Source organism: Macadamia integrifolia, chromosome 4 (assembly GCF_013358625.1).
Source record: "Macadamia integrifolia cultivar HAES 741 chromosome 4, SCU_Mint_v3, whole genome shotgun sequence".
NCBI classification, from domain to species: domain Eukaryota; kingdom Viridiplantae; phylum Streptophyta; class Magnoliopsida; order Proteales; family Proteaceae; genus Macadamia; species Macadamia integrifolia.
In genome coordinates this window covers 23,778,213-23,797,209 of record NC_056560.1, presented here as the reverse complement: position 1 = coordinate 23,797,209, position 18,997 = coordinate 23,778,213, and the positions used below count along the sequence as shown (strand labels likewise).

The window sequence follows — 18,997 nt, the reverse complement described above, 5'->3', positions numbered from 1 at the left end:
TCTATCTTAGAAGAAATCAGAAAGCATGGCCCATTGATTCATATATGATATATTTACCAATGGAATACAAAGATAAGATAAATGACTTTCATGGTCAAACAATATATTGAAAAGTTGACGAAGATAGAAGATAATCTATAGAAAATGTAAACCTCTTCGCCAGAAGCTACAAAGAATGTTGATCGTGCAAGTTACTGATGAGACTTGGCCAGGTGGGTTTAAACAAAAGGGCAAGGGTCATTGATGCCGGTGGCTGAGGCTACATCAGCACCCTCTCTCTCCCATTTGCGACTCGCCATGCTTCCTTCAATCGGTATCAAATGGGTGGTTCGGTCTAGTTGAACCGGATTTAGGCTGATAATGGGTGAAATTGAAACCAGTCCAATGAAAAGGCTCAGTTTGGGTTCAGTTTCAGTCCGGTTTTCGGTTGGTCTGATACAGTGCGATTTTTAATCAGTGTCATAATACCCCCAATCCAAGCCCGCTTAATAAAAAATCAGTTCCATTTGGCTCGGTTTGGGTTTTTTCAGTTAGGTTTGATTGGTTCAATTATTATCATTATTACTTTGAAAAAAAAGGCTGGGTGTGGCATTGGTATACTCACATTTGTGTCTATCTCTCTCCTCCTCTAGGTAGAAAAGTCCCCTATGCTCCTCCCATCCCAGCCTCCATTGGTTGAGCTAATAGCTCCAGGAAAACCGGCAGCACACCTAACCTCTTCCCTCTTACTTTTACATAATAAATCATAGTATCTTACAATAGTATATATTTTTATTAATACAACGACAATCGTAACCTTATATATTTATTAATATTGACCATATTTTATTTTAACAAATATACATGAAAATGATAATAATGAATTGGAAGCGAGAAGATATAAAAATGAAAACAATAATTTGGGAATGAGAATGCTACCTAGTACTAGCCTCGCCCCTGTGTCATGCCAGGCATCCAACATGGCAGGGGGTAAGATGATCATTTTTCTACCCCCTGTGTCAGGTACATGAGTGCACAATCAGATAGTTTTCTTTCTTCCTAATAATTTAATAATAGAAAAATAATGCACCAAACTTGCAACATATATTTCAAAATTCTAGAAATCCTTTTTCGAAATATTTGATGATATTTCCACTGAAATCTTATTTTAAATAAAATAATCAAAATAAATTAGCATATATTTTGTTTTGGGTATCCAAACCGAAATTCTGAAAAAAATTGTGAATTTAAACCTTACTTCAAGATCGGAATACAAGAGGGACTACTGAATCTGTCGCTACCAAACCTGCAATTGATGTGCTTATCCACTGGATCCGATCCCACTCATGGTTTCAAAAATCAGGAATCGGGTCGGTGAATCGGTTGGTTTTTGTCATTTTATGTTTTAAAATCTTGATCCCATTTCTTAAAACCATGGGCCCTTTGCAACATCAATCTCACCTTTTGTGTTATTAGGTTTGAGCCAAAAACTTCAGAACAGTCTGCAAGTCAACTTAAAACACAACCACATCATCATCTTTATAATGAAAACCTAAAAAGTGCAGCAACAGATCTAATCGTCTGTTTATTTTTCTCTTTATTGCATGGACCTATCCATAAACAAAAATGGTGAGAGGAATGACCATAGTCCACAGTCTAGAGGAAAGTTCTTACAAGAAAGGGATGGATTACTTGCTACCTCCTTTTCATGATGTGAGTTGGTGAAAACTACCAACATTTTAGGACCCACAAAGGTTACAGCTTTTGTTTGATTAGCATTGAACCTCTTAAACCTTTGTTCTACTGCTAGACCCCATAATTCACATTTTTATAACTAAAAAAGTTTTTTGGACTAAGAGGTCAGTGAATGTTGAAGAGTAGAAAATCACGCTCAGCAGCTCAGTTTTCTATAAAGAAAGATCAAAGTAGAAAGAAAACCACATTTTCATAGTCATAGTGAAGGACAAATAAACAGTACTTTGCAGGGAAAATTTTTGGGATTGAAGAAATCTTATCGTATGAGCAAAAGTATTAAAGGAGGCCCATTTACATCTGCAACCACCAGGTTCAGGGGTTCCTTGGAGTAGCATTAAAGGTTTATCTTTGAATCCTCTCTGCTCCCATCAAACCTTATCAGCTGAAAAGCTAAATGATGAATTGGGTTTAAAAGCACAAAGTTGAATGATCTCTTGATGATACCCTAGAGGGATAAGAAAATGGGTTCTGCTTCTCAGATTCTCCACATGACTGTCATCATCTTCATGCTAATTTTATTTCTCAACCCCATTTTTTGATTGCCCTTGCTCCATTGAATGCTGCTGCAGAGAGTCCTAATGTTCCTTCTTTTCAAGAGCATCATTGGGGAGAGAACACTTTAGATTTCTCCATTAGAAAGGTCTCAGGAGAGGATGAGAAGGAAGAGATGGAGGTGTTGTTCTGGGAGAAGTTCAGGGTTTTGCTTGGATTGCATAGCTTCACCACTAAAAGCCCCAAAAATGGTAACATTGAACATGGGTTCTCTTCACCATCTCCAGCACCAGCTGTTGAAGCTGAAGCTGAATCAGAAGCTCCTTCACCTGTTACAGTGGTTCCCATCCATCTCCACTCCCATCCTCCACAAGCAAGGCGTCCAATCTTAATCCACCCACCTGACAAAGTTCAAAGAAGGAATGAAGATGGGAGTAGTAGCAGAAGAAAAAGAATGGTTGTAGCCATTGCTGTGTCTGCTGGGGTAACCTTGGTTATATCTGCTCTTGGGCTCATTCTAGTCTTCCAGAAGTTCAGAAAAGGTATCTTGAGGAGAAAAACAGTGCATTCCCCTAATTCGATTAGCAAGGTGAGTTTCGATCCAGGTCCAGAGATAATCTATTTAGATTCAATAGGACCAGTTTCAGAAACAGAAGCTTTTGATGTTAAATACACTAGTGAAAATGTGACCCTATCCACTGAACAAAGTCCATCTAAATCTGCATTGGATGATGTTAATGGGAAGAGTATTGGTTTTTCTTCAGCTGAAGGTATTCTTTCTGTGCAAGAGAGAGTAGAAATGATAAAAAGTGAAACAGATGATGGTAAGTCTTCATTGACTAATGACACTGTTCATCCTGAATTCGTTTCTTCCGATGATGAATCCTTCCACTCTTTCTGTGAGTCACATTCATCGAATGTGCGGCTTTCTGATGCTTCAGATGGTAGTTTAGGTGACCCATCAGAAGTTTGGTCTCAGCCAAGCTTCAGATATGGCTCTCCTGCATTTAGTCATGGATCAACACAGTCAAACCCACCAGTGATACTAGATGTTACCCCAGCTCAACATTCAAATTCACTCTCTATCCCACCCAATTTTCCAACTAAACTTGAAGGAGGAACAACAATCTTACATTCTTCTAATTCTCAACAAAATTTTCCGCAGTGTCCACCACCACCACCACCGCCACCTCCTCCTCCACCACTGCCCACTCGGACAATTTCTTATCCCGTGCAGCAGCATCGGATCCATTCTTCAACTTCTCTAACTACAATGATTATTACAAGTTCTGCAGAGTCAGATGTACCATCACCTCAAAACTCAGATGTTTCTTCAGGTTCACACCAACCTACATCAAATGACTTGCCTTCTTCACATCTTCATAAACCTAATGGAAGTATTCCTCCACCACCATGCCCGCCTTTGCCACCTCTTCTGCCACCCTCCTTACTCAAGGGGCGGGGTAGCCTTATACAACCACCACCACCGCCACCACCCTCCCAGCATTTTACACCGGTTGGCAAGGATGGAGCCCCACTGCCTAAACTGAAACCACTTCACTGGGACAAAGTAAGAGCCACACCTGATCGTTCTATGGTGTGGGACAAGCTGAGGTCAAGCTCATTTGAGTAAGCCAAGCAACCCTGTCCTGTTACTTTCTTCATTTTGTAACAGTCAGCTCATCTTCAATTGGATTTAACTGATTTATGAGATGATGAAACAGATTTGATGAGAAAATGATTGAATCACTTTTTGGATACAATCTGCAAAGTTCAACTAAGAATTGTGAATCTAAGAGCAAGAGCCCATCTCCTAGTAAGCATGTTCTTGAGCCCAAGAGATTGCAGAACATAACTATACTTTCAAAGGCTTTGAATGCTACTGCAGAGCAAATTTGCAATGCACTATTGCAAGGTATAACTGCTGGAACATGTTTTCAGTCATTATTTTCTAATAATTATTGTGACTCTAATAGTAGAAATTCTTTGATATTTGTTGGTGAATACCTTCAGGAGATGGATTGTGTTTAAAGCAGTTAGAAGCTCTGGTGAAGATGATACCTACCAAAGAAGAAGAGGTCAAGCTCTCAAACTATCAAGGAGACATCAATGAATTAGGTTCAGCAGAGAGATTCGTTAAGGTGATACTTAGAATACCCTTTGCTTTTCCAAGAATTGAGGCCATGCTTTACAGAGAAACTTTTGAAGATGAAGTTGTCCATCTTAGAAAGTCCTTTGCAATGCTTGAGGTAACAAACTCTATGGGGAACGACAGATCTTACTGGTAGTCTACAATGGTTGATTGTTTATTTATCATTTTAATCTATTTTCCATTTTCTTTTTTCCCCCACATTTCTGTTCCTGTTAGGAGGCCTGCAAGGCACTCAGATCAAGCCGGCTGTTCTTGAAATTACTTGAAGCTGTGCTCAAAACAGGAAACAGGATGAATGTTGGAACAATCAGAGGAGGTGCCAGAGCTTTCAAACTTGATGCACTCCTTAAGCTTGCTGATGTGAAAGGAACAGATGGGAAGACTACATTACTCCATTTTGTTGTCCAAGAAATTATTCGATCAGAAGGAATTCGAGAATCAGAGACCAGTGTAAAGAGTAGTGAGAAAATTAAGAGCAAGACTACTGAAGAAATGGAGGAAGATTACAGAAGAATGGGCCTAGATCTTGTTTCTGGCTTGAGTACTGAACTTTGCAATGTGAAAAAGACGGCGACCGTGGACTTGGACGTGCTGGCAAGTTCAGTGTCAAACCTATCTGATGGAATGATTAAGCTGCAACATCTACTACACAATGATTTGTCTATGAATGATCAAGATGGAAATTTTGTCCACTCAATGAGATCCTTCTTGAATCATACACAGAAGAGTATCAAAGAGTTGCAAGAAAATGAAGATCGAGTCCTACAGCAGGTAAGAGAAATCACAGAATATTTTCATGGAGATGTGAGCAAAGATGAAGCCAACCCACTTAGGATTTTTGTCATTGTGAGGGATTTTCTGGGTATGTTAGATCAAGTCTGCAAAGAGGTTAGAAACCTGAAGAGCTCAGTTGTTCAAAACCCTGTATCTCCTTTCCGATAGACTGAAGAAAACTGTAACCTTTTTCAAAATTCATATAGAATTTTGGAATTCTTGGATTCGATTCTGTTGCACTTAACTTTTTACTGATTATTTCAGTGTCTTTCATCAGCATTTGAAGATAAATTTCCAGTCTCATTAGAGAAGTATAACAAGGCTGTCATCATTGTGGCCAAACCCAAAATGAAAATATTACAAGCAACAGCATTGAAGTGAATTATTTTATCTGCTCACAAAACTCATACATCATCTGCTGCCTTCAGTATCCAAGAAATCTGTAGGCCATTTTTCCTTTTTTTTCGGAGACAGAAGGTAAAAAGTTCATGGCTTTGAAATTGGATGCCAAAGAGTATGCTCAAACTCTGATTCAAAATTTTAGTAAAATTACTGAAATGAAAACAAATGGAGACGAATATAAAATACAAAATTGCATCTTTTTGTACTTTTAGCCATTTCCTCTACTCATTTAAGTAGAAATTGTACTGATGAAATGCTTGCCTAGTCCTCTATCACATGAGCTCGCCCATGTACTGTCATATGGTGAATAATGAAATATTATATTTTGCTAGGTATGGTGACGCAAAAGAAAACCAAATATTAAACTACAACATATAGTGCATTTATAGCTCAAAAATGAGATTGCTCAAGTGAGAAGCATAAATTGACATACTAGATCATTGAAATGTATAGTGAGTAACTAGCAATGCTGTGATAAAAGTTGGCATTCAGTAAAGGGGAAGTTTCATTTAAATGCAATAATGATGATGTTGAGGCAATGATGTATCAAATTGGCTTGCAATTGGTCATAAAGGCATGATTGAGAATATTACGATGGTTAGATTGAGAGAGAAACAAACCTTCATTGGACAACAAGAAACCCTAAGAAATAATGTAAATTACCTAAATCACCAAGTGCAAACTCACCACCAACTGTACTAATCATAACCAGATTACAGCTGGTGACAGAAACAATTATAAAACTTATATCAACATCAAGAGAGTGCCATTTGAAGAGTGAAGAATATAGTAAGAGTTTTACAACAATAAAATCCCAAGCCAAGTGAAAACATAGATACCTAAACAAATCAAGCCCAAGGTGCTTGTTTAAACAATACAAAGAGCAATCCAAAAGAGAAACATGAGGCTTCGTAAGGATAAAAGAAGGTAAATCAATCCTGTTTAGATTGTCTTGTAACTGACTGTACTCTTCTTGTGCATATAGAAGGGGGATATATAAATCAATCAAACTCCGAGAGGCTTCGTAAATTGCTTCTTTAGGAGTTTAAACTTTCATTCGTCCATATTTCGAGAAAAATGATCTCTCTCTTGTTCTGGTTTGTATTCCTATGAGGATGAATATATATTTTGCATTTCTAACAAACATGATACAACATCTATAGGATAACTTCTGTCTTAAGAGTTATTTAGTGTTTTCATACGATATCTGCGACTCCTTCTCGGTCTGCAATTCAATACACAAATCAATTGAGTCTTTCAAACTAGCCATATGTTGTGTAGTATAGACAATCTTTTTGAGAAATCTATTAAGAAAAGCATTTTTTTACATCATTTGTTAACAAATCACCCAATTATGAGTAATTTTGAAATGATTAAAAGCCCTTAGCCCATCCCTGCTTATGCAACCATGCATGAAAACCTTCCCCATTTAATTAAGGAAGTGAAATATGAAGTAGTGCCAAAGCCCACTAACTTTTCTTTTAAAAAACAGCAAACACCAATAGGCTACATGGCTCATTTCAGAGGAGGATGGTGAAAGAGATTATTTAATATATGCTACATGACACGCTAATAAGGTCATCACAGTATCATAAGCTGCCGTGGGTTGCTTGGCAACTGAAACCAACTTGAGAGAAAAACCCTTCATGACCAAGCTGAGATTGTAAATACCTTACATTTCAGAGTTTGCCTCATAGGGTGACTCTCCCCAGTCCCCACAAAACCCATCTATTATATTTATATGGATAATATAAGCTGTTACTGTGGCTTTGATTATAATAATATAAGCTGATAGTGGCCATCAAAGGCCTTGCCGTGGCCTTTGTGGCCTGCTGGCTATTCAATAGTAAGCCCATAACTCATGAATATTTTACTGCTAAGATCAATCTCAAAAGACAACTTTTATGAGGTATGGGGGGGTTTAATAAATTAAGTAGGTCTGCTTCAACCAAGGATTTTAGTTAGCCTTGTATTGTAAAACTCTAGAACTTGGAAAGGAAATAATGGATTAATGCCTAACTAAAGTTATTACCTTCTTAAGTTGTCTTTTGGGTCAGTCAAGGGACCTAATTATTGCTGAAACATCAGCACACTGGGGCCAATGAGAAGGTGCACAGAAGCATCTTCAGTGTATGAGATAGGGGCAGCACGGTCATTTTGCATCTTGTACAGTCTGAACTTTTCTTGTGCCAAACTAAGGGGGTTCTTTTTCCCAGTTCTAATTGTGAGGAAACACATCCTCAAACCTCCTCAACCAAGGTTGAGACCTTACCTAGAAATTTGAGTGAGGATTTAGATTAAAGAAAAAAGAGGAAGGGAGGATGGAACTGAGTGTCTTTATACCATGCCCTTATCTTCATTAAACCAAGTTGTAATGGGATAAATCATAAATAAGTATGAATGATTTTTACGATTTTACCCTTGATCTGATACCTATATCTGGTCCAAGATTGATCAGGAATAGATGCCAATACTGATACAATCCAGGCGATCTGATACCAATACTTAAAACCTGTCAACCTGGTGCCAACCTGACGCAAAGCACCAGTCACTTTCTATGGAGTGGTTGTCCGCCTCATAGTGTCTTTCGGTTTATCACTTCATTAGTGACAATTGGTTTTGTCACTAATTGTCAAGTGGAAAACATATATGGACTTGGTGGACCCCATACGGGGAGAAGACCCTACATTATCTCCTCTCTCCTCAAAATCCATCCTGAACAACCTGGGAAAGTATTTCAAATTGAGTCCAAAGGTGTCAAATTTTTCCAAAATATCAATAGTTTCCAATATTACAAAATGGCATTTTCATAATTATGAAGCTCTCAATTCAATCCTGTAAATAAATTTTTTTTTTGGTAAGCATTCTGTAACCAATTTCGTTGCTTATTATTCTAAGCTGAAATTTGAGCACTGGTGATGGTGTAGGGTCCTCTCCCCATATGGGGTCCACCAAGTCCATCCATGTTTTCCACTTGACAATTAAGTGACATTAAGATTTTACAGTACATTTATTTACCAAAAAAAAAAAAAAAAGATTTTACAATACATTTCTCTATTATTCTTGATTTCCAATATAAAGAGATTCAAAAAGATTAAGAGATTTTAAAAGAAATTTCCCCTCAACTAAGAAATTCTGTGAGGCCGCCATATCCCATCGTCGTCCTAAAATCTGTGCACTCTGAAAACAGGAAATGTTCTTTCGCTATTCGTTGCCGTTCCAATCCTTTTTTTTGATCAAGTAGGGTTTCAGACTTTCTGTGGTCAGGTTTGACAATGCAAATAGTTCTTGAATGTAGGAACAAACCAGCACCAACATGTTTTCCACTTCTTGTCATCAAGGCCCCAAGAAAATGTTAAACACACATTTGGTATCATGCATGCAAATTCTGCAGAAGGAATCCTTAATGCTTTGAGAAAGTGTATATAAACAGAATCTCAAAGTTCTGATAAAACAATGTTTGCTTTTAAGCCCTTTAACCGTAACATTCTATACAAATCCGGGGAAGGGATAATTCAGTAACTTTACAACCATGAACATGGTCTTGAAATAACCTATGGGAGATGGCTCCCTGTATTAACTTCAGACCATACTATACATATTTGTAAATAACAAGTTTAACTACATACGTACAGTGATCTACCATATTTGTTTGTATTTGGACCTCTTCACTTCCAGACCTTAATTGCACCATCCCTACTACCAGATATCAAGAGCCTCTGGTTCAACTTGACGGAAGCCAAAGAAAGTACGGAGTCACGGTGGCAACCTGCAGAATCTGTGGCAGCAGCAGCAAGGAGAGCTTTTGTTGTCAACTTGGTTGCTGGAGGTCTCCTGCTAGTCTCCTGTTCCAAGTGAGCAAACCGATCATTAAGCAACTTGAATATCTCAAACATACGATCAAATAAGATTTCTTAAAATAAAAAATAAGCAATCATTGTCGCACAGAATTCTTAAGAGTGCCAGCGAACAGAAGAAGATGGAGAGAGCCCAGTATTAAAAAATAGGGATTCATCACAATCACTCCCCATTGTTTCAGAAACCTGCTCAGTCCCCAGTGTCTCACAAACTCACAGTAATAATCCCATCTAAAAAAGAAGCTTACCTGCATAAGATGTGGCTGTTTGAGAAGGAAAACTTTCTACTGTAACTGTTTAAGCCAACACTTTCATTTAAAGAAGTCCCCATTGGACATTAACTAATTTAGTGACCAAGCTGGACCAAGCTGGACCAGGATTAGACAGCTACTTATTACAGAAGCATGATGTCAAACTCAAAATTTATTTATTTATTTATTATTATTATTTTTTTTTAAGAGGAAGCGGTCAACATGATTATATTAAGTAGGGAGGAAAGAAGTCCACCGAAAAAGTGGTAAAAGTAAATGCAAATAGGATGAAAGGCCAGCAATGCTAAAAAGATTAACTGGTTAAGGCGCTATCGCAACATTGTATATGAGAACTTTGCTATTAAAGTTCTCAATAACATTGACCAATTAGACTTGAGCACCCAGTTGATCGTGTCAAGAAGTTTAAAAACAAGCAGTTTACCAACTTGTAGGGGCTTGAATTCCGATATCACGTCATGATTCCAGATTTTCACCAAGAGTAAATAAAAACAAACACATTCCCTTCACTGAATCTGACCAATTCTTTTCACATACCTGCACAATTTGCACCCCAAAACTAGATCTGGTTTCATAAAACTCATCATTTCCTATTCCCTTCAGTGACGGCCCACAGACACAATAACTGCGATCAGGACTGCAACACAGTGACGAAGAGTTGGAACATACAAAGGAATCTTCAACAAGAAATTCTGGAAAGGAAAAGAAATTGAGAGAAACCTGCAGTGGTCCCACCGACGAATCTTCAAGTCAGTTCCCCCAGTTAATAGATCTCCTCCAGGTAAGGGGAGCATTGACCGGACACCAGGAAGACGAGCTGGGGGTTCATTCAACTCATCAACTCGGTACTTAGGATTGACATTTCGTTTCATATCTTGTTTGGAACTGGACTTGCTGGGAGGCCTGGCTAAGGCCCAGGGAAGGCCAGAGTTTTCTGCCTCAGATTCATTGTTCGGCAATCGTAGTATCTGCACCCAAAAAAAATAAAATAAAATAATAATAATAAAAATAAAAGGTAGCGGGCCTTAGGAAATGTTCTTAATTTTTTATTGGAAGCTCAAAATAGCAAAAAAGGTAAATTGGTTTTCTAGTACCTGGTGGCAGCTCCCATTCTCTGCATTCCAGAGGGCAACTTCATTACAACCAGCAGCTACATATACCAGAGGTCTTCCTGTAGTAGACCTGGGAGCATTTGGAGGGGCTACAAACAGACACATTTTCTCTATGGGTGATACCAGAGAATATTTCCATGTGTTAACCGGTAAAAGGAACCTCAGATCCCAAAGTGTAAGAACACCCCTCGAAGACCCTGATACAAACCAGTTTCCACAAGGACCTGTCACCAGAGAAGACACATAGCCCTCCTCAGGAACTGCTTTCAATGTCCATGACGTTGAATTTGTTCTTGTATCCCAGAGATGGATCCCACAACCCCGGGTGCTATACATAATTGTCTGACTGGGACAGCCATCCATTGTATAGTTCAACAAGCTGAGAATGGCACCTTCCCTAACCTCCCTCTTTTTTATGTCAGCAATACCTGAATACTTCTCAACAACACTTCCTAACCCTCTGGAAATGTGATCCACGGAGAACATATGTATCATTCCATCACCTGCTCCAACGACAACTTGCGCAGACCCACGCAGCATTGTAGCACATAGTGCCCGGCTTCCATCTAAAGGGTAGGTCAGCCTTGACCTGAAAGAGATGTCCTTTTCCAGCTTCCTTGTATCCCACACTTTCACAGTCGAATCATCAGATGCACTTACAAAAAAGCTGTGATCAGATGAAATGGTAATGTCATTGACCGCAGAGCGGTGTTCCTGGAGATGTGCCACCAGTACCCCACGAGGCCTCCAACCAGTGTCTGGATGTGATGATGATCGGGCAAAAGATGTCAATCCTGTTGCATCAGATGGTGAAGGGACATCGTCCACATTAATAGAACTTCCTTTTAACAAACCAGATACTCCCATGTCTTGAAACTTGTTGGTGATGTAGACAGTTTGATCATTTTCTCTGCCTTCTGCTTCCCGTAACACTTTGTAGAACTGCTTAGAGCCATTACTAATGCTAAGGGAACCCGAAACAAGCTTAGGTGCCACAGATGAATTAGCCAAGGAAAAGGATTTATTAAGTGGATCTACCCAAGGCATTGATGATGAACCAATTCCAAGGCTGTTCCACTGTGATGCAGAATCAGATCCAGAAGGTGCAACTCCAGTTGCTCGTTTGTCCATGTTATAGGAGTACAAAGGTATTCCTTCAGATGGTCCATCACCAACTGAACTGCTTCCACCACTAACATGTGGAGAAATGAAGCCCGAAAACTGCATCTTTTCTGAAGACAGAGGATCACGAATATCCATTGTGCTTGAAGAATTTGGCATGAAGTTTCCCATTGTCCTCAATTTAGCATCAGCATCATCACCATCAGACAGCCCAACTTGCTGCATGGCACTGCTGGTAGGTTTATGACCCTGCAAATCAGGTGGCTTGCCTGACCAGCTCTTAATGGGATTTAACTCCCCCATTCCCCTCTTGTTCTCTACTGTTTCCCATTGCTTCGACTGCGCAGATGAATTGTACCATATTTTTCTCTGTCTCTCTAGCATGTCCGAACTCCTGGCATTTTCTAAGACTTGGTAAAATACCTGTCTTGAAACGGGAGGCTTGAGACATGAAAGAAGAGGCTTTTCTGAAGCTAGAGATGCGGGCTGTCTTTGGAGGAAAGGGCGTATAATTGGAGCTAGGTAAACATAGGAGTCCACTGCACCCAAACACTCACTGCTAGCTGCAATGAAAGTGACGACCGATCGCCTAACCCACTGGCTAGGATAGCATAGTAATGGCAAAGCACGTTCAATCATTTCAAGCAATATCCTCTTCCTCAAGAAACCATTATTGCACAGCAATGCTAAGCATTCCAATGCATTAACAATAACAGCCTGCACTGCATCACTTAAGGCTTGCTCAATATAAGGTAAAAGATACTCCTCAACACTTCTTTGACCCACAAAGAAGCAAACAAATACAATTTGGCCGTAGAAAACTGCCCTCAGCTGTTCATCTCTATCATTTAGAAAAGCTGGGAGGATTGGTAACAGAAAATCATTACTCTGACGCTGATCGAAAAAGCAACAAAGGTTACCAATGTCATATAGGAGCGCTCTCCTGATATTTGGAGTTTGCTTTGGGCCCATAACCAGTTCTTGAACCACCTCAGCTATTGACACCCTCAATCGTGCAAGCTGCGCATCAGTTCTCTCACTCTGCAACTGTCCAGATGATGGAACTGTTGATTTTGGGGTTGACTTATCAAGAACCCCTTCCTCACTCAAGCTTAATGATCGAACCAGAAAACGATAAGCAGTTAGAGCGACCTTGGAGATATTGCTGGCATAACATATCCGCACACTTTCCTCTGGATCATCTGGAAGCATAGATAGCATTGGAAGAATGTACTCAGGAAAAATCTTTGCATCACTAGGTGGGAATTCTTGGACTAATGGAAGAATGCAACACAAAGTTTCCAGGGCGGCACAACGCACAATTGCAGCCAGATCAGAAAGCATTGCAATAACATATGGAACCACACGCTGTAAGCGATCTTCATCATCAATATATAAGGAAGACGACTTCAGTAGTAGTACAGCCCCCCTTCTCAACTGCGGCAACCTGACACTACGTATGCAGGAACATAGCAGTGAAGCAATCAACACCATTCCTTCACAGCTCATGTTATGTTGGGTAGTTGTAAAGAAAGGCATCCCAAATGCATCAAATCGGTCATCATATTCAGGCATCAACACATTCAAGTCACTCTTTATAATCGTCCTGAAAAGGGGGTGATCCCTGCCCTCAAACCCATTACAAGCAATTTGCAAGAGCCCACCTGGAGATTCCTTCTGGCCATTCTTCGGGTTTTGAGGAGATGCCTCAGAGTTTCCCAAAGTAATGGTAGGGGCATTTTCAGACTTCAGCTCAGAATTACAGTGGTGATTACTCTGCTCTACATCCCTAAGGAGTGCATTGATATCACCAAGAAGCTGAAGCTGATCATTCAATGGGCCTTTATCTGGCTCTCTCTTCTTCAAGAATTCCTTAGATGAATTCGAACACTGTCTTGCATTGTCTATATTCCGGGGAGTCCCATCAGTTGTGGTATTTGAAGACTGGCATGATACAGAACCAATCTCCTCACTTTCCTTGTTCTTCATCATTTGCCTATGTATCTCATGGAAGGCACTCTGTGTCACTGCAATCTAAGACAAATTAAAAGAAAAATGTAGCCGAGAAGCATTAAGAAGCGGCTGAGTATCTGTTCTTTAAAGGGATAAATTCTGCAGAAGTTCCTTACCCTGGTATCAGAATCAAGGGGAATCAAGCAGGAAAAGAAATTATGGAGAAATGGTGAGAAGTAGTTTGGGAACACAACAGAAGCATAATTCTGCAAGTAACCATCAGCAGAAAGCCGTGAATCTGGGTCCAACTGAATCATATGAAGAATCATCTTGCGGATTCCAGAATCTTGGATCTGCAAAAACCAAATATCCAACCAAGCCAATATGATCACCAAGAGCAAACAAAATTGGAAATAAAAAAACAAAGCAATAATTAAATCAAGCTGGATTTCCAGCAAAATTTTGAAAATTATGACAGAAAAAAAGGAAAAGAGAAGTACTTTTTCAAGAAGCTGGTTAGGATCATATTGCCCTCTCCTATAAGCAAGTAGCTGAGATAATTCAAACAAGGGCTGTCCCTCAAGAAAAAGCTCCGCAATCACGCACCTGGAAAAGGTAAGAAGACTAAATTGAGCATAGATGTGAAAGAATCATGTGTATCAAACAAGTTATCACCAGAGACAATATTAAATCAAGATACAGCATTACAGTTAAGCCATGTTATGAAGACAATTCCTTTAGGCTTTGTTTGTTTCAATGAGAAAAATTATACAAACATCCTGGAAAATCAATTTTTTTATATAAAACTTACATCCGACTTCTTTACTATTTGTCATTTTTCTGAAAGCACATGACAAGGAAGCTTGTTTGGGCATGATTGAGAAGGGAAAGAATCCAGCCATCTAATTGGGTAGTCTTTCATTGGAGACCATAGATATCTGATCTTTACTGTTTGTTTGGGCTGGCACCTGGTCTTTCATTGGTGACCAAATGCCACTTCTTCTGAAAAGACAAAATGCAAATATATATATATATATATATAAGTTGCTTTCCAAAAATTTGAATTACAATTCAATTTAACTATTTTTTACAACATCCATGTAAAACATTATCCATCAAAGCAATTGGAGCCTTAACGCATTTTCATGAACAGAAACGAATCTGAATTTGGAGGCAACAACTAGAAGCCAACAATTCATCCTTCTGATCATTGTGTTCACTCAAAATTTGGTGTTTATATAATTGGACAAGTATACCCTAGTTCACAATTATGAATGTCGAACATATGTTCACCAAATGCTACTTGTGAAAAAACGGCACGCAAAAAAAATAATTTGGAAGTTTCTGATGGATTTCTAGAAGCCTAAAGGATTAAGTTCGGAAACTCGGTTGAGAACCAGAATCACAGTGAAGGGAAAAGACCAGATTTAGAAGATATCCAATAAGTAACAATGAACACTCAGATAGGAATGACATTCTGGTTGAGGTCACTTTGATGATCTAGAATAACTCCTCAAAATCAGGCTGAAATACGATGATCAAATCTTGAGGTATGGGTAATCCTATTGGCAATAGGACTATGGAGTTTAGGGTTTCAGCACAATAGTGAAATCAGAATCAGAAACTTAAAGGTGCAATTTGATAGTCAACAAAAGAACAGAATGATGATCAGATATTAGATTTAACAACTGACTATAAATCTAACATAGCGAATATAATCTGATTTTAAAAACAAGTAGAACTAAGAATATGCCACTTGAAGTAAGACTCTAAGAAATCAACACCAAAATTAAACAAGAAGTAGGTCCAAATCTCACTTCAACACGGTCTCAAGAGTGGTAGACTGGAGACAGTCTTAACCTTTGGCATTTTTGCACAAGTGGCTGCTCTCAAACTTGAAACCACATGGTCCACATCTATACATGATACTTCATCCTTCAAAGTTCCAATTCATCCTTATTATTTCTTTTAAATTCCCATAGGAAATCCGAAGACGAACTAAAAGCTCTTATCAGCTTGTAGGAATCAGATGAAACCATAGAATATAGAAACGTTTATGTCAAATATGAATGACAAGTTAGTGATGTGTTCCAACTGCAATTAAGGAGTTCATATCTATCATTAACACTAGTTTAATTCCAATGTAGAGACCTGAACTCAACCAATCTTATCCCAACTAAGTAGAGTCAGGTACAGCGAGTCCTGTTTCACAATTCAAACGTATTAGAAGTCATATTATTTTTACTGTTCACCATTCAACTCTATTGGAAGTCATATTTCTGTTAACTTAAAGTTTGAGTGCCAATGTAGTGATAACAGAATTACAATTGTTACCTAAATTTACACGAGCAAGTTATGTCCAACTATTTGCAGTCCATTTTTTCTGATAGTGACAGAAAGGGAAAAAAAAAAATTTTAAAAAGATTGTTTCAAAATTACTGATGATATCTTCTGATCAAAACTTCCAGAACTAGAAAATGATTGACTGAATAAACAGCATAGCTTCGAGTACAAGCCATGCACAATTTCAATACTATAATTATACATGATGATTATGTTGCTCTAGACATCAGGGTAAATACATGTTGTATTAGTGTATTTACTTCTGAACCTAAAGCCCATAGATGGGCTTAAAGGTGAAACTGGTACAACTTGCACTCAGAGAAGATGATAATAAATCTATTTACTTTCTAATGGGGGGTGGGATATGTGATAAAGACTTCTTACCCTACAGAGAAGATGTCCATAGTTGGCTTTAAAGGTGCATCTGGTGCAACTTGTGTCTCACCTCCATGCTCATAAAATCTCTGAAACAGGTGATTACATTAGGTGATATGCATAGCAAGAGCTTCAGCCTTGAATAAAACCAGACAAGAAATCATGGACTGTTACTCTACTATATATGTGTGCATTGCCTAATGCAAACATGCCCAACAATAACCCATGACTCAGCTATTCAACAAAAAACATAACCAAAAAAAAAAAACATATATTTTCTAATTTTCCACTTGAGGCCCTACCAAAGCACAATTTTCCTTCTAAATGAAAATTTTACATTTCTTTTTGTTTTTCAATATCAATTTTCATATTTTACAGCAAAACAAATGGACAAAAATATGTATTTCTGTCCCTTGCGTGGAAACAAATGGAGCGTGAATGAAAAACCTTTCCCCAACTTTGAATGTTCCTTCTTGACCAACAAATTATAGTAATCATTCTAATTACATATGCACTTGTTTGGGGTATCCTACAATATCTTCTCACTAAAAAAAAAAAAAAATCATGGACCTCCTGCACCTTTGTACTAGTAAGAGATCAAAGTTCATCAACCATAGCCATTGCAAGGCACACAGCAGCCTTCCACTTGCTATAAGCTCAGAAGTTTGACTGCCACAAAGTTTTCCTGCCATTTGGTGTTTTGCACTGAACACAGTTGCATTTTTCAAAAAGGGAAAAAATAAACAAGGTAGAAGAAGATATTGGGTTCACGCCCATAACATAACATACACGCATTACAGATCCATGAATTCTCAAGCATCTGTATTAGTGGTCCATAGATTCTCAATCATTAAGTTCCTAAAAGAAAACAAACAGTAGAAAAAAACTTATAGCAGTTTACAAGAGATGCTACAAGTGGATAGGAACCAGCCAACCTCTGGAGCAACATAACACCGCCTTCTCCCTCCAGTATCAAAGAAGAAAGAGAAATCGGAGGGGTCATCATCAGGTATATAAGTGGGCTTGAACGAAGCAAAGTCAGCAAGGTAAAGCCAATTCCAAGAAGTGACCAGAACATTCTCACACTTAATATCACCTGTGCAACACCCAAAAACACTCCCATCAAAAGAGTAACTTCACAACAAAAATTTTAAGTGGCTACGGTCGAGTAAACTCACCATGACAGACACCATTCTCGTGGCTTTGCTTCACAGCATATAGTAACTGCAAAACCACAAATCTAAGTGAGAAACCATATCAAAAGGACTCCACAAAGGTCATAGACACAGCTCCATATAACCTAAAACGGGGGGAACACAAAAGGGCTGGAGCCAATTTGCTCACCTGAAAGGCCAACCACTTCTTCTCAATCAAACTAAGGAAGGGCCGAGTACTCAATCGGTCATGAATATTATTGAAGAAATATTGCCTTAACAAATAAGCCGCTTTATCCGTTTCAAGCCAATACTGCAAATACTCAATACCCACCAAAATCAAACAAAAAAAAATTGAAATTCAGAACCCAATAAAGGAAATTTCCAAGAAATTCATAGAAATAGTTTGATTGACATATGTATTAACGAATTTAATTGGACTGAATAGAATACCAACCTGGAAAGGCCACACATGAGGGTGCTGTATAGAACGAAAAATCTCTTTGATTTGAAACAAGCGACGCTCATATTCTTTGAGATCAATAGAGTCTCCACGCTTGAAGTAGACCTTGACAAGGACAAGTCCTTCGTCGTGCTTGCATTGAATCGATTTAAGGAATCTACCTCTACCCAGAACCTCCTTGAGGACAAGATTATAGGATGATGGAAGGTCATGAAGGTAATACTCTGATGCCGAAACCTGGGTTGTGCGTGCGATCTTGTTACCCATTACTCTGTTTGATTATCTCTGGGGATCCAACCTCTGCTTATCATGTTTTCTGCAAACCCTTTAGCTTTTCTCTACTCCTCCTCTCCTCAAAACGCCCAACCTCAACCGTAACCAACTAGGCAGTTAAGTGTTTTTATTAAAACCAAGGATCGACTCGGAGTTGACTCAGTTACATGGTCACAGTTGGATTTTGAGAGTATCAGATTTGTTTCGTTTCGGCCAAAAAACAGGAAAAAAAAAAATTTCGGACAAAACAAAGCAAGACATTTTTTTTTTTGATAAAAGCGAAGCAAGAACTTGGGTGAAGGAAGCTTTGGCAAGGAGTGTCAATTTGGCTCGGTCAACCTGAGCCTGCTTTGAGCCCGGACGGGGCTTGGGTTGGAATTTTCAGGCCCGAGGTAGGGTTGGGTAGGCATTAGTTGAGACCTTGGGTTGAACAAGCCCGCCACAATCAAACCCGTTGTAATATATGCATATTCAATAAAGGAAGATGGTTCCTTAAAAGGCAGCATGACCCTTATATCAGCG

The 18,997-nt window shown here is 38.8% G+C and overlaps 2 protein-coding genes across 2 annotated transcripts; one reads left to right on the top strand and one right to left on the bottom strand.

Annotated features, from left to right (window-relative positions):
• Positions 1 to 1,896: 1,896 nt before the first annotated feature.
• LOC122075748 (formin-like protein 11) lies at positions 1,897 to 5,443 on the top strand. Its single transcript, XM_042640895.1, is given in 5 exon segments — positions 1,897 to 2,247; positions 2,250 to 3,855; positions 3,951 to 4,141; positions 4,240 to 4,475; positions 4,595 to 5,443. Coding segments are annotated over 5 exon segments (2,811 nt in total). The 5' UTR covers positions 1,897 to 2,195; the 3' UTR covers positions 5,321 to 5,443.
• Positions 5,444 to 8,940: 3,497 nt separating this feature from the next.
• On the bottom strand, positions 8,941 to 18,566 carry LOC122076787 (serine/threonine-protein kinase VPS15). Its single transcript, XM_042642336.1, has 11 exons — positions 18,197 to 18,566; positions 17,930 to 18,052; positions 17,764 to 17,809; positions 17,521 to 17,681; positions 16,595 to 16,674; positions 14,368 to 14,473; positions 14,044 to 14,220; positions 10,775 to 13,948; positions 10,401 to 10,648; positions 10,218 to 10,317; positions 8,941 to 9,399 (listed from the first exon to the last, which is right to left on the bottom strand). The coding sequence occupies exons 1-11, from the start codon at positions 18,467 to 18,469 to the stop codon at positions 9,223 to 9,225; spliced, it is 4,665 nt and encodes a 1,554-aa protein (XP_042498270.1). The 5' UTR covers positions 18,470 to 18,566; the 3' UTR covers positions 8,941 to 9,222.
• Between the last annotated feature and the right edge of the window lie 431 nt (positions 18,567 to 18,997).